Raw genomic sequence first — 16302 nt, 5'->3', positions numbered from 1 at the left:
CTTCATTCATTGAGCCAATTTGTTGCATGCATGTTTAGCTGAAAAGATGGTTACAAAGAGTATTTCGTGTCACAGGTCACAAGGTCTTCAGTATGATGGGATTTACTTTCAGCATTCGTTCATTAACCATCTGGCTTGCCCAGCACTTTGGACTGTTGATCTTGAAGTTGGTCCAGTCTGCTCCATAGATAGGGAACTATCATTTTACAAAAGTCCTTAGACACTTAGCCAATCTTCATCTATGACTTGGAGAACAATAACATTTACCTGTGTTTTTTTTCCCCAAAGCAGTTTACTGGTATAAGTTTAAATGAAAATATTTTTGAATATTTTTTAAAGATTATTTCTTGTAATAGAAAGTATTTTTTCCTCCGTGATTTGTTAATTTTTTTAAATGTAGAGGACACTGTTCAAAAATTGTGTCTCCACCTATCCCACCCTGACAACTTGTGTTGTTGAAGTCCAGACTATCAGCTAAAGAGCCCATCACCTCATTCTGGATATGCAGAAAGGGATTCAGTTCCTTAAAGTTATACTTGTTGCTGCCTGCTTTGATCAATAGAGCATTGCTTGAAATTCACCAAACCTTCTTATTTACAGTATTGATTCTTCCTAATTTTTGGATCCCCATTTGTCACTGAACAAATTTGATGTTAGATCTGTGGCAGTTGCTCTGCCTCCCCCCCCCAGCTTGATGTGGTAATATGCTGTTTTTCAAATGAAGGGCGAGTTTTCCCATAAAACAGCAGTAAAGCCACAGTGTAAGAATTTATCTGAGTCATGTGCAAACTGAGAAGATTAAACCCGAATAAACCAAGAAGGCTTCTCTCTGACCTTATGCTTGAAAAACCAGACAAAAGTCACTTTTGTTTCTCCCATGGCAATATTAAATGAAAGTTAATATCGATACTCGAGTCAATCAAAATTTGATTCTTACTTAAGGAAGAGACTGATAACAATTGCAGACAGTCAAATTGTCTTTAAAATTCTAGCTCTTGTATTTTGGAAGCCACGGTTAATATAACGTGAGGAATTACATACAGAAAAGGGAACAGGGACATTTAGGAAGTGCAAAACCAGGACATTCCTCACTGAAGAGAAGGCTTTCAGAAGAGTCATGCATGTTTCCTAGAAGTTGCCTACAAGTTGATAAAAGCAAGTGTTTGTTGCAAGAACATCAACAACAAAAAAGAAGACTCTAATTGTGATCATTATAGAAAAGTCTGTCTCATTCTTCAAAGTCACTGTCAGAGTGGGATGTCTATGACTTGGAGACTATTGCCTTAGCTTGTACAGGCTGCTTGTGGTGTGTCTTAGGATTGCACTCCTGGCTGCCGTTTTTCCTTATTAGCATATAAATAGGCATCCATAGAATTCTAAAATTACTTGCTGTCTGAAAATGCGAAAAGTAAGGAAAGGTGAAAGAACAGAAATTAAAGGAAAAAAGAAACGCGTGATTCGGAGAATCAGTTAAGAGCCTGTTCAGATGTGATGTGGCCTTACGGGCAGCCTAAAAAGGGATTGCAAAAGAGATTGCACGTAACCTGTATTCAAGGAAATGATATCCTGTTGAGGGGCAAACCTCAATGGGAAGATGATCTTGCTGGAAAAAAAACCAGGCCATGTTCAGTCTTTCAAGGAAGCCTGCAAAGTTCAATTGGTGCATAACTGCTTTGACTTCAAAAAGCACATTGGGATTGAGTCGTAAAAATCTGCAGGCAAGACAAGGCCATGCACAGTGCCACTTCTCATATAGCTTTTCTTGCTAGTCCTTATATCTGTTTGAACTCTGGGAGTTGAGAAGCAATTTGTTATATCTTGGACATGCAGTCTGAGAAAGCTAAATAGAAGAATAGAACATGGGCATCCTGGGGGAACATGCTTGAGTATGCTGTTTAAGAATAAGAACTTGAGAAGACAGATAATATTGAGTCAGCACTAAGGTTTCCAATGTGGTATTGTCTATTAAATGGCAGTAGCTCTTCAGGGTTTAAAACAGGAGTTGCTTTCAGCCCTAAGTAGAGAGCTGCTGGGTCAGAATCTGGAATTTTTGGCATACAAAGAATGTCCTCTATCTTGAATTCCAGCCTCTGCCCAGCTATAAGAAGAAACAAATCTTTATGTGTTTCTGAATTTGTTTGTTTTATACTGCTTGACCTGAGCTGTTCAATGTAAGAGGGGAAAATTGAGGAAAGAGGTTTTGCCTCCCCCCCCCCCCAAAAGGTAAATAGGATACCATTGCTCTTGTTATTCCATTTGCCAGGAAATCTGATATTTTTCTTGATAAGAACATTTAAGAAATTAGGAAGAAACAATTTTGGAAGATGAACCAGATGATTAAAAATGGGATGGTCTTTTAGGCAAAAGAGGCATTGACAGCCTCCCTGAAATTGCCCTTAAAACACTTGGATTTTGGAAAACTTTGGGTCATACCAAGGCTGATAGGACTTAAAAGTTAATATATGGGTGGCAGATGAAGAAAGATAAAGAATTCTGATAATAGTAAGAGAAGAAGAAAGAAAATGTATCCTTCTGCTAGAATGGAAAGTTTATTGAAAATGTTTCCATAGCATTTGGCAAATAAATAGTATACATCAGTGTTTCTCAAGCTTGGCAACTTTAAGATGTGTATTTCAACTCTAAATTATATAGTGTGATTGCAGAATTAAAATTACTAAATTTGAGAAACACTCATGTTTTTTGCCTAGAAAAGGCTGTATTCAGTTGTGCCTGACTATAGGGGAGAATGAAGATATAATTGACCGATGTAGATCCTGCCAAGAGGCACAGTTTGAGATTGGAACATTCATTCTGCAGTACAGGTATTCTTCAGCTTGTGACCACAATTGGACCAGAATTTCTATTGTTAAGCAAGGTGGTTGTTAAGAGAGTTTCACCCAATTTTACACCCTCTTTTTGTGAGTTGCTTTATGAACCACTGCGGTTGTTAAGTGAATCGCATGGTCATTAAGCAAATTGAGGTTCCTCCATTGACTTGCTGGTCAGAGGCTGGCTTAGAAGGTAGAAAATGATGATTCCCAGGATGCGACAACCATCATAATTACATGCCGGTTTTCAAGCATCCAAACTTTGATCATTTGACTGTAGCGATGCTGTGGTAGTCAAAAGTGCAAGGACCATTCATAAGTGACTTTTTCAGTGGCACTGTAGCCTTTAACAGTTGCTAAACAAATGGTTGTGAGTCAAGGACTACCTGTATACAGATTCCAAGGAGCAGTAATCTTTTGCTGGGATCTTGAGGAAAAGGACAGTAAGCTTCATGGATTTGGTTTTTTTTCTTGTGTGATTTTTTAAAAAAAAATAAATAATTCCCCTGTTTTTCTTGCATTATATCCCCTCCCTTCCCTCTTTAGGACTGGGAATATTTGGTCTTAGAGAAGCTGAAATGGGACCTGGTAATAGTAATAGCAAATGATTTCCTGGATCACATTCTCCATCGGCTGTCGCTTCCTCAACATAAGGTGCACTTGGTAAAGAAACACGCCCAGACTTTCATTGCCTTGTGTGCCACAGGTATGTTTGTGTTTGAAAGGGTGAGCCTCTCTGGAAGGGAGAAGCAGCTTCATTTATAAACTTTGAAAAGAGAGACCTTGTTTAATTGATAGCTGTAGTAAACTGATTTTTTCCCCCCAAAGAGGCCAAAGATTTCCCCCATTGATTGAAATCTGGTTTCCGTCTCTGGAAAGCAGGGATGGTGAATATTTCAGGTTTGTGTGCCATTATCTATAAAAAATTAAATATGACATAGTAATCCCAAAATGATAGTTTGCATGATAAGGACAAATGTAGTCTCTCTATTTTAAAAACAACTTTACTACTCTATTGAAGAATATAACCTCTAGTTCTCTTCTATCACCAGAAAGACACATCCTATTGATCATTTGAACTGGGCATTAGGTCACTGCTGAATTCTTGTACAGTCTTAAGTGGGGAAATGCATTTTTCTCTCACGTTCGCTACTTGTATATGTGCAGGGAGAGTACCTATCTTTTCTTCTTCCAGGAAGATGCATTTTTTGCTTATTGTAACATGCTATCAAAAAGAAATAGCTATGTAACCTTATAGATTATTCTTAGGTTGGTTAATGAAACATCTTAGATAGATTTCATGTCCCCTTTTGTTGGTGTCAAAGTAGGAAGCTGCCAGTCATTTCCACTATTTTCATTCCAGTTTTTGGTAACTTTGGAGTAAATGGAAGATCTTTTAGGCAATAATGGGTTCCTTTTTCCTAGCTGGCAGATTAATCAAATACTAATGTCTGATATGCAATAGCATTGACTGTTAAAATATTGATGCAGATTGATCATGATGATGATGACTTGGAAGGTGAGATTTCATCAAATGAATGCTTCCTCCTGATACCTGTAAATACGCTGATAATAATTTGTTGCAAAATGATTTACGTAAGCTAAGATCATGCTCTTTTTCAATTTGGGAGGCACTTTAAAATTATGAAAATGTGTAGTGGTTGGTTACAGGTCGCAAAATACTAATATTTATGAGATTGCACCTGTCACCATCTCTAGATGTCCCCCACTCATAATACTTTCTGAAATCTCAGATTATCTTTGCATTTTAAATGGAGAAAAAAATATACTTTATAGAGAAAACAGCCTACCATTTTATTTTCTACACATCCCATCGAGGCTTCATAATAATAGCAAATAGCACTTAAACACCCCATAGTGTTTTATACTGCAAGGTTTTTTTTTTCTTATTTAAAAATTAGTGTCCAATTCTGCATTGCCGAAATTTTGAAATGAGCCATCTGGTCAGGAATAAGGCAGAGTTTAAATATTTTAAATAATGTTAAAAGAACTAAGATGTATTCCTTTCTGAAACTTGAAACCCTAACCTGTGCTGCTTAGTTTTAATTTGCTTGGTCTTCTATCTTAAAGTATCTGCTTAAGCTTTCTTTGTGGACATTTCTCTTTGCTGAATGAAATAACGAATGAATTCATTCCTCTTCCTCCTAATACCCGTTTCTTCTTTATTTGTAGAGTATACCTTTGCTATGTATCCACCATCCATGATTGCCACAGGTTGCATTGGAGCAGCAGTCCATGGCCTCTCTACCTCATCTGACCATTTTTCTGGCGAGGCACTTACTGAGCTGCTTGCTAGCATTACTGGCACAGAGGTGGTGAGTATCCTGCTTGGAGGCAATAGCATGCAAAATGGGAACTGGAGTTCTGCTAACATTTTCTTCCTTGAGTCAAGGAAAGCTATTGTGGCTTCTTCCCTTTGCATTCCAAACTGGTTCTTGTTTATAAGATGGCCAGAAAATCTGGTATTAACAGATGGCATTTAGCATCTCCTTAAGAAGCCACCAGGCTGTCAAATCATTTCTTAAGCCTCTATTTGATGATTAGAGACATCTGCCTCTTTTCAAAAGTTTCTGGTGATAAAGCTTTTGAGCTGCCAAATCTAAGCTGATGATCCAACATCATTGGCAACAGCAACCTGGATAGTAAAGATTCAAATACTCAAATCCCAAGTTTCTGTTGGTTAATCAAAACATCTTAACAACAACAGCGAAAGAAAAATATAGCAATAATCAAACCCCAAATTAATCTATGCACCATAAAATTAGCTACACTAAAACCAAGGCTATCTTTTTAGGAATGTGATGGAGAAAACATCTAGGCAAACGAAGAGAATTCTTTCGAAAGTCATTTTGAACCGTGATGCTGATATTGCTACACAAACGAGAAAAACGCGCAAATCAGGACTGAAACTTGCAGTTTATTTTTCTGCCTAAGGAACCTCTTGTGCTTATGACTGTAGAGTTGCAATTCATAGAATTAAGGGGTGATTGGGACAAGATGCTGAAGAAAGTAAAATCCATATTTTCTTGTTAACATCTTGTTGGTTCATTCATTTATTTCCACTTTTTGGTTTAAAGTAAAATCCGCAGAATTCAATAGGAATTGTTGTGAACTACACTCTTGTCCAAATCTGGATTAAACATACCTGCATTCTATGAGGTATGTTTAAAGTATGAAATGGTGTTCACAAATTCCCACTTTCCAACATATGTGTATAAAAACAATTTTAAGTATAAGACATTTCAATTACAAAAGATTAAAATAAACTTTTAAACCCCACAGCTTTTGTTAATTATGCAACTAATGGGCTATGTAGAGATAGAATTAGCTAATTTTGGTCTGACTTCCTTACCCTGCATGGAACGTTCACTTACAATTACCTTTAAAAATTCCTATATTACCTTGTATTGAAAAATGTAAGGAATAGGTCCTCTTTACCAGCTTTTTCCTATTGGATTGCTCATCATGCCATTTTTAAAAAAATTAAAATACATAGACTTAAGAGCAGGAAATTAAGTTCCTTTGATCATGTGTTCTGCTTAGATTTTGGACATAGTAGACCTTCTAGCCCCATTTTTCCTGGATATCCTGCCTGTCAGTATTGTACAAGTCATTATGCTAAAACAGGAGCTGTTTGTTTATTACATTTCTATGCCACCCATTTCACTGATATAGTGACTTTGGACAGCTGTTCAAAAGTTATGTTTGGAAGCCTAGAATGAAGGCGTATCTGGAAGAGCAGATGCATTATGAGAAGTCACGGAGGAAATGAGAAATGTTGGAGCTTCATTCGACAAGCAGAAGCACCTAACTAATTGTTTCAGATTCTTGTTCTCACAGTTCTGGAAAAGTTGTCATTCATTTTATACATATATAAACCACCCACTCTCCCCTGACATTTTAGAGATTACTTGATTTGGGGAAAAGATTTTATATGCAGCCATTGATTGTCTGCCATATGTGACTATATTATTAATGTGGCTGAGTCTTATTTCAGTTGCAACCCAGTGCAGAGAGCCTGTCACCTTCAGAAATGGAGGATAGTAGAGCCTTTCTTTGCCTGGTCAATGCAAAGGTTACATGGTTGTCCCTGGAAGACATCTGCTCTTCTGGCAGCTTCCTCTCCTTGCTCTGCATCCTTGGATTCCCAAGCCAGTGCTGCTTTTTCACTATTAAGCCAAAACAATTGTGACTGCAGTACTCAGTGGGGTTGCTATACAAATTGGCTGTTCTCTAAAACCCAACTGCTTTTCTTGTTGCATTGTGGCAGCTTCTGACCTACCACTGAGTTCATGATTGCTGGGTATTGCAGATGGTTCTTCCATTTATTACTTATCTGATGCTCCAGATTAGTTATTTCTTCTTTTCTTTTGCACACCGGGGGAGGGGGGGGGAGTCTTTGAAAGCAGAAATTCGTCCAAACAGATAAATGTTGGAGATTAGGTTGGTGAATGAGGACAGGATTGGAATTGGCTTAATGTCTATTCAGATGGGTCAGTGTAGGATTTTTGCCATAGGCAAATATGGAGTCTAGACAAGTACACTTCAGGTGGCATTCCAGAGGCCTCCCGGGTTGCCTTCTCAGGTTGCCAGGAAAAGCATATTTGACATTCTGAATACTCTGTTACATGACTCAAACCAACAGGGAAAGCAGGAACTGGTGAATTGTGCCTGTCTTGCAGATCTAGTAGTAAATTGCTTGACAACCATGAAGTGAAGAACATGTTTGGTAAGGTTTTGGGCTTTTTGCCCCATGCTTTCTGAAGTGTCCAAAGGCCAGCTGCTCGCAAGCTGCTCTATGAATGAGAGTGAGTCTGGATATCAAGTTTGAATGCTGAGCCTATTAGCAGAGTTGATGGAAAACAGTAAAGGGCAGGTGGAAAGTGGATAGAGGATTACAAAAGATGAACATCTCATAAAGAGAAGAAGTGAGGATTTCAAGGCCCCATGCTGTAGTTAGTTCTTGCCTGAATTGGAATGCCATGTTTTATCTTGGGTTTGTTCTACTGTCCAGTGCTTTTAAGTTTCTTTCCCACTTTTTGCATTTTTTGAGTTTTTGTCTTCTAACTGAAGCTTGTAAGATGCTATAAAAAAATAGGACTCTTGCTTTGTTTGATATTCTTATTAGGCTTCAGCTGAAGATTGAGTGGGTAGGGGCAGCAAGCAGAGATTTGAATTATTTCCAGTAGTTTTGTTTTATTGAACTTTTCTGTTTCATTGAGAATAGCCTTTAAACTTGCTTTTTGCATTTATAGTGAATCTTGAGTGCTGATTGAGATTTATAAGGAGATGGACATACATTCTTCCTATTTTTGAATGACAGTTTATCATAAAACATGTAATCAGGAACAAAACTTAAAATTTTGAGACATTCCCATTCTTTTCTTAGTTTTTAGATCATATAAAAATAGAAACAACGAGAGAGATTCAAAAACAACAAAGAACAGGTTAGCATTTGGAGGACCTGTACATACTTTCTTTCCCTTTCAGTTTTCACACCTGTCCATCCACTCCCAGTTGCATTTAATTCTTAAAATTGCCCATGCCAATGCTTAGTGTCTCTTGCATACAATTCACTAAATGTATCAGATGTCTTAAGGTTCTAGAGTGAAGAGTCGATGATCTATAGGTGCTTTGAATGGTCATGCCATTTTTAAACAACAGTCCCAAGTCATGAGAATCTAGGACATGTTTTACAAGAAACAGATCCTTGATCCATCCAACTCTATATTGCTACACACTGAATGGCAAACAGGGTTTCAGATCAATTTTTAAAACATATTCCCCAAAACACCAGATACTGCCAGTGTTCCAGCAAAGCATCACAAGGCCAAAATATGAGGAAAAGAGAAGCTACAATTATTGTTGCAATGTTCTATTTCAGTACCATGGAAGTTCTTAGAGACTTGCGTGAGAATGTCTTGAAGTAGAACTGAAACAGCATAGGATATTAGCCACAAAGGACCAAAGCTGCCTCACACAAATCCCTTCTAGTTCCCTCAATTTCTGCAGGAGTAAATTAAAAAACACACAGAGAGGGTCTTCCTTCATGTAAATTCTCCCTCTGCTTCAGCATTCCTTGCCTTTGTGGGAGTGGGGTTTTCATTTCGGTCCATTTTTTTTTCCTCTGGAGAAAGATTGTGTTTTGTCACTAAGCTTGATGTTTGGCCAACTGAAAGTGTATAGCTTATTTTTCAGTTCACTGGCAATGCTGGGATCTGGGTCATCTACCAAAATAGGAATAATTATTTCCTATGGAGAATTGTGTTCATGCTTGATCCATCAGAGTTTTGTCTGTTGGAGCTAGAAGTAGAAACATACAATAATCCCTTTCAGAGAAGAAATTTACCATGAGACGTCCAACATTCTAAATTCTATAATCAATCCTTCCTGTATTTCCTTATCATCTGCTTGTAAGTTGGGCAAATGATTTAGAGTGGGCTTTACTAAGCTTTTGATGGGTGTTGAAAGAGGTTTTAGAGACCATATTTACTGGAACTGTCTTAGAGGGAAAGAGCTTGGGTGTTGCTATTTTTACTTGCCACATCCTCTGACAGATTCTAAGAATCATCAGTGGATTCTTTGTAAGATTATATACAGTACATGACAGGATCCCGCGAATTGAGCAGCCTCAAGGGGCCTGTTGAGGATCCACTCAAACCTCTAAGACCTGCAGAGAATCATTGTGTTTTAGGCTAGAGCAAACAGATGGTCCTTCATCTTTATAGCAGGAGATGCATGCAGCAAGCTATACTTAGGCCTTACCACTGTGATTCATTGCAGAACTGAAGGGGTTTCCTCCTTTCCCTGAGAAAGATTGTTGCTGCATATAGGCCCTCCCAAATTGAAGGTCAAGATTTTCCCTTGCATTAAGATAAATGCAGTAACAGTACTCTCTGGAGAACACAGTCACAGGCAGTCTAGCACGTTCGAATTCTTGGGAGGAGGGAACTATTGAACGTTTCAAATATTATGGTAATACTTCTCATTAGATAGCTGACCAGTAATATGTATTTCTAGCAGTTTTTCCTCTCCTGTGCAAGACATATTTCAATGCAAGTGTGTCTTTTGCGCAAACATTGTAGAAATGAGTTGCAGACTCTTTCTTGGCATGATTTCCTTAGAGTTCCCAGCACACCAGGAAATACGTTTTTGAGGGAAATAAATTAATGTGCACATACATAAATAAACCATTAGCAAATATTTTAACTGTAATCATGCTGAATTCTTATAGTTCTACTTTTGCAACAATTTTTGATGTGTTTCCTAGCCAAAATAAAAGACAGTACCACTCCAGCGTTCTTTGTCCACTGTTGCAAGAATCAGACTTGATCTGGCTATTTGGAGTGACCTTGCTTGATATGATAAAACCATGAATGGCCTTAGGTGGCTCGATGTTGCCAATTTCTATACAAATCTCTAGGTAAACTAGTTGGTATCAGTTGCATTGATTTGTCCCTGGTAGTAACTTTAACAAACCAGTGATTGATTGTGCTTCTCCCTTGGAACTTTCCAGTGCCAGCATATCTAACATGAATGCTTCAAATATTTGAAGATGTTTGGTTGTGCTTAAAAAAGCCATGAAGGGTGCAAAATGTGAACATGAACAGCTCTTCTTTGTTCCTCTCCTCATTCAGGACTGCTTGAAAGCTTGTCAGGAGCAGATCGAAGCTGCCTTAGCCGATAATCTGAAACGACTATCTCAGCCTCAGCAAGACTATAGCCCCTCCAAGAATGCAACTTACCTGGAGAGCCAGGAAGTCAGCTTGACCAGCACACCTACGGATGTCACAGATGTCAACCTGTAACAAGTCCTCTTGGTGACCACCACCCAGTTATCAGAACGAAAAGGGCCCCTGGAACGTTCTGCCATCACTGATTAACTGAGGGAATTTCCCCAGTAGATACCATATTTCTAATAAGACTGGGTTGTAGTGGACTTGGTTGGGACTCTTGCAGTAGGACTGTTTGTGTTGCTAGCCTGGGTTTCCAAGGATCAGGAGAGGCTTCTGGGGTAATTGAATCAAACTTAAACTTGGGAAGGATGAGTGAGCATAGCATCAGTTCAAAAGATTCATCAGTTTGGGTCGCTTCATTGGTGGGGCACTGCTGATATACTCCTACTTTATCTCAATCTTCGCTGCATGCCTATTTCATGTGAGTCAAGAGAGAGAATGCACTTTTGTTGCCTGAATCACCTTCATCTTCCATAATGACTTGTTGACATTCAGCTGATACTTCCGTGGCTAAAGCTGTTTTGCTCAGGCTGCCATTTGTGGGCATTATAAGAGCCCAAAAAATATAGAGTTATAGCACTGGAATCCCTTTCCAGCTTCACTCAGTGCCAAGGATGCCTTAATTCTTTGAACATCTAGAGTAGCACGATCTTTGAGCCCTTCATTTGAGAGTGAGTTGGGGGGGGGGGGTGCTTGCTTTTTGTAGGTGCTTATAAAGGGGCTGCTTGTCATAGTAAAAATGTGGGGAGGCCTGAAGGGATACATTTTACTTGCACCTGGTTGCCTTTGCTTATTCCTGTGAGATCTATGAGCTGCTTTATTTATTGTAAGGGTTAAATCTTGTAAAACTGCAGAATTAAGGGACATTAGCAGTCTGGTCTGTCCCATCTTGCCATATAAAATAGTGCCTTAATATTCTTTCCTCATTCTCCTTCATACCTCTGGGTTGCTTACTTTGATTAGCCATTGTAGAAGTCATTCACATTCAGAGTACACCCAACACTTGCTGCTATACTTGTATGTAAAATCCTTCTTGTCTATACTGCCAAAACCATTTTAAAAGGCAGGCAGGAGAACTGCATGCAAAGGATGTATGGAGAGGGAGTAAGTAAAAGAGTTTCTAATGCCATTGCTTGCTTTTGTAAGGGGGATAAAAGATGAAAAATGTTCCCCTAAGAGTTTACAATATGATGAGCTACAGACTGCACTGGTGTAGAAAATTAAATCCATGATGGTTCAGGAAAAATGTTGGATTGTTTCCCCCCTAAATGCTGCTTTTATGAAAGATCACTTTAAGAATAATTAAGCATAGGTGAACTTTAGTGATAGGAGCAAACTTTGCATTTGAGTTCTAGTGGTAGTTCATTCTTCAGCCCTCTAGGTTTACAAGAATAACAGAGTTGGAAGGGACCTTGGAGGTCTTGTAGTCCAACTCCCTGCTTGAGCAGGAAACCCTGTACCATTTCAAAACGGATTTCAACTTCTTCCTAAAAACCTCCAGTGTTGGGGTACCCTCAACTTTGGAGGCAAATCATTCCACTGATTAATTGTTCTATCTAGAAATTTCTCCTTAGTTCTAGGTTGGTTTTCTCCTTGATTAGTTTCCATACCATTTCTTGTACTGCTTCAGGTGCTTTGAAGAATAGTTGACATAAACTGATGCAGACATCCCCAGTGGGGAGAAGAGGCAAGTGACAAAAAGTATATGGTAACATAGGCATGAAAGGGACGAACTTGGATTATGAAGTCGTGACATCTTTCACCATTTTGGCATTGTCATGATTGTGAATGAACTCAAACACCACATATTTACCAAAAAAGGCTTTTTTAAATTTTTTATTTCCCCTTTCCCTATGCTTAGCCTGGTTATGTCATAATCAAGGTGCCATCAACATTTCTGAAAAATGGAAGTCTGTATCCATTAGAACTTCATACAAGGTTGGAAATGAGGAGAATGCATTTTAGATATAGATAGATATATATGTTTGACAATATGATATTCAGGGTCACTTGAAATTCTGTTGTTAGGACAATGTTGGTATTTTACCATATTGCAATAAAATATTCTTGAAACTGGCTCATTCTTGCTCTCTTTCCTAGGCATACATAAAATACAATTTTAAAAGAACCAAATAAATCTACAATGTCATTTGACAACATCTTCTAAAGAAGGCTGTCTGTTCCATGGTACTATTAAAAATACAAGCTGTTCTTGATTTGTCCCTTTCAAGAACTTCATGTTATAATAACTATTTCAATAGTGCACATTTTTCAGCTATGGCAGCTAAATCCAGTAACCAGATGATAAAATAGCAACTATAACATACTATGCTTAATATTATAAAAGTAAAATGCAGCATGAAGGAGGTACTTTATTAACGTGAAGGAGATACTGTATATGTGTGTAGAGAGAGAAAAAGCATAATCACTACAATTACAATGGCTATTAATTGATTTCCATGCACATTACAATACAATACAATATAATTGCAGAGTTGGAAGGGACCTTGGAGGTCTTCTAGTCCAACCCCCTGCCTAGACAGGAAACCCTATACCGTTCCAGACAAATGGCTATCCAACATCTTAAAGACTTCTAGTGTTGGGGCATTCACAACTTCTGGAGGCAAGCTGTTCCACTGATTCCACTGATTAATTGTTCTAACTCTCAGGAAATTTCTCCTCAGTTCTAAGTTGCTTCTCTCCTTGATTAGTTTCCACCCATTGCTTCTTGTTCTACTCTCAGGTGCCTTGGAGAATAGTTTGACTCCCTCCTCTTTGTGACAATCCCTGAGATATTGCAACACTGCTATCATGTCTCCCTTAGTCCTTTTTATTAAACTAGACATACCCAGTTCCTGCAACCGTTCTTCATATGTTTTAGTCTCCAGTCCCCTAATCATCTTTGTTGCTCTTCTCTGCACTTTAGAGTCTCCACATCTTTTCTACATCGTGGTGACCAAAACTGAATGCAGTATTCCAGGTGTGGCCTTACCAAGGCATTATAAAGTGGTATTAACACTTCACGTGATCTTGATTCTATCCCTGTTTATGTAGCCTAGAACTGTGTTGGCTTTTTTGGCAGCTGCTGCACACTGCTGGCTCATATTTAAATGGTTGTCCACTAGGACTCCAAGATCCCTCTCACAGTTACTACTATTGAGGAAGGTACCACCTATACTGTACCTGTGCATTTCGTTTTTCTTGCCTAAATGTAGAACCTTAGTCTCTTCACCATTGAATTTATTTTATTACATAGTGCCCAATGTTCAAGTTTGTCAAGATCCTTCTGTATCTTAAGCCTGTCTTCTGGAGTGTTGGCTATTCCTGCCAGCTTGGTATCATCTGCAAATTTGATGAGTTCCCCATTTATTCCCTCATCCAAATCATTGATGAAAATGTTGAAGAGTACTGGGCCCAAAAGAGAGCCTTGTGGTACTCCACTGCATACTTCCCTCCATGAAGATGCAGTTGCATTGAGGACTACATGTTGAGTGCGGTTGGTCAACCAGTTACGAATCCATCTGGTGGTGATGCTGTCCAACCCACATTCTTCTACTTTTATCTAGTAGTAGGTTATGGTCTACTTTATCAAATGCCAGATCCTTTAGATTGCATTGAAACTACTTTGTTATGACACTACTACTTGTAAAGTTAAACTTTCAGAGAGGTTTGTTTGTTTGTTTGTAATATGGTGCTGTCAGTAATACTTAAGAGGTTAACAAATTCTTAATGGTTCTCAGGACTGGACAGAAAACAGGTCATAGATCTGGACTTTTCCCTCCTGGCTGGATTTCTGTAGGACTGCAAACATTAGCCTTAGTAGAGAAAGTTTAGATCATGCCTGCCCAGTGGATAGCAGTGGGATATGAGAGCATGTGATTGACTTACAGTATTTTATTTTTTTGTTTAATGCTTGTATGCCACTCGTAGCGTCTGGAAATGAAGCAATGGAGAATATATAGCAAGTTAAAAAATACCATTCACCATTGGTGGTCTTTCACCACATCCCTAGTAAAATGAAGCGATAGGTTACAACGTGGGGTTTTGGGTTATGGTTGGCCCTTCCTGTATGAAATGCATTCCCCAAGAAGTCAGCCAGGAGCCATTCCTGATGCTATTCTTGGCTAGATGTGTCTTTCACCCTGAATTGTTTTTTATATTTTAGCTACTTTGCTACATATTCCTGGTACTAAAGAATTCCATGTCTTTTATTTCAAAAGCAACTGAAACTTTAGCTTAAAGGTAATACGGTTTAATGAGGAAGTTGCCATTAGCAAAATATTTCAGGACTGGGACTTATCTGCAAACATGTTGGATATCATTTAAGGCAAAATAATTGAGATCAATTTTGAATGACATTTTTTGCCTTCTGAATTCAGTACAAAGAGCTCTGCACCTACTTTATATTCAGCTACCGGTAATCTGATTTCTGGCCTCTGAAATTTTAAATACTACATGGATGGGTTTTTAAAATCTGTTATTTTGTTGTTTTTTCTACGAACATAACAAATCTGAAGAACACTTGTAATGTAACAAACGTAATGAAGGCCATCCAATACTTATGGTCTTATGGTTTAGGAAAACAAGGGACTCTTATCTCTGATTTTTTTTAAATTTTTTATAAATTTTTATTTTAAACACATAAGCACATCAACAGAAACAAACACATGACTTAAAAACAACATAGGAACAATAAGTTCCATCGTATATCATACAGCAGTTCCGAATCGGTTTCTTTTGCAGTTAGTGTTTTTCCTTCTATACATTTCTATCTTGCGTTCATAATCTCCTTATTCGTTATTCATTTTTATGTACAATTCTTTATTTATTTATACTTAGCTACTTATGACCAAATATTATTTACCTATATTGTGCTTATATTTTTACTGTCATTTATTCTCTTACATACAGTTATAGGTATACATTCACATAGTTATTCTTTTTCTTTGCCATTCTTATACTATTATTATTCCATTTAAAAGGTTATAAAGTATAGTTTGGATTGCTTTGTTTACCATCCTTCGCACCTGCTGTGACACTACCTTATTTTCTCTTTCTTTTCTTTTCTCCCTCCCTTCCTTCTCTACTTCCTTCCTTCCTCCTCTCCTTCCCCTTACCTCTCCCCTACTCCTACCCTCTTTCTTCTCCTTCCTACCCTCTCTTCTCTCTCTCCCTTCCACCCACCTCTCCTTACCTCTTTCTTCTTCCCCTACCTCTCCTCCACACTTCTTCTTCCTCTCCTATCGCTCCTTCTCTTTCTCTCTCTTCCACCCTCCACTCCTTTCCATTCCTTCGTCCCTCCATTCTCTACTTTCTTCCTCCCCTCCTTTCCTTCCTTCTTCCCTTCCTTTCTTTTTCTATTGTTATAGGTGTCTCTTTCAATCCCAGTTATGTTTTCTTGGAGATGGTATTTCCACAAACCCATTTTTGTTTCATATCATTTCCTTTTTTCTCTATCATTCTACAGTCTATATGCCAGCTATCGTCCTGATTTGATTTCATCAATCATGACCCCTTGTTTTACTCATAACTATTATTTTTGAGTATGGTTCTATTCTTTCATTGCTTTTTATTTCTTTGCTCCATCCAACTATACCATTTATCCCATATCTGGTAGAATTCTGATTCTTCTTTTCCCTGTATTTCTTTCATTAATTTATCCATTTCGGCACAGTCCATAATTTTTCTTATTATTTCATCTTCATTTGGGGTTAGTT

The 16302-nt window shown here is 38.1% G+C and overlaps 1 protein-coding gene across 2 annotated transcripts in view; it reads left to right on the top strand.

The window, feature by feature from the left end:
* The window catches only part of CCND3 (cyclin D3), a 78574-nt gene extending 66605 nt beyond the window's left edge, over nt 1-11969 (top strand). For both annotated transcript variants that reach the window (XM_032218020.1, XM_032218019.1), the window contains exons 3-5: nt 3375-3534; nt 5022-5164; nt 10487-11969. In XM_032218020.1, coding sequence (XP_032073911.1) covers nt 3375-3534; nt 5022-5164; nt 10487-10657 — 474 coding nt within the window. In that variant the 3' untranslated portion in view covers nt 10658-11969. The remainder of the gene's footprint in view (nt 1-3374; nt 3535-5021; nt 5165-10486) is intronic.
* Nucleotides 11970-16302: the final 4333 nt, after the last annotated feature.

Source organism: Thamnophis elegans, chromosome 5 (assembly GCF_009769535.1).
Source record: "Thamnophis elegans isolate rThaEle1 chromosome 5, rThaEle1.pri, whole genome shotgun sequence".
NCBI lineage: Eukaryota > Metazoa > Chordata > Lepidosauria > Squamata > Colubridae > Thamnophis > Thamnophis elegans.
Note: the sequence above shows the minus strand (reverse complement) of the source record. Positions and strands in the feature narration are given on the sequence as shown.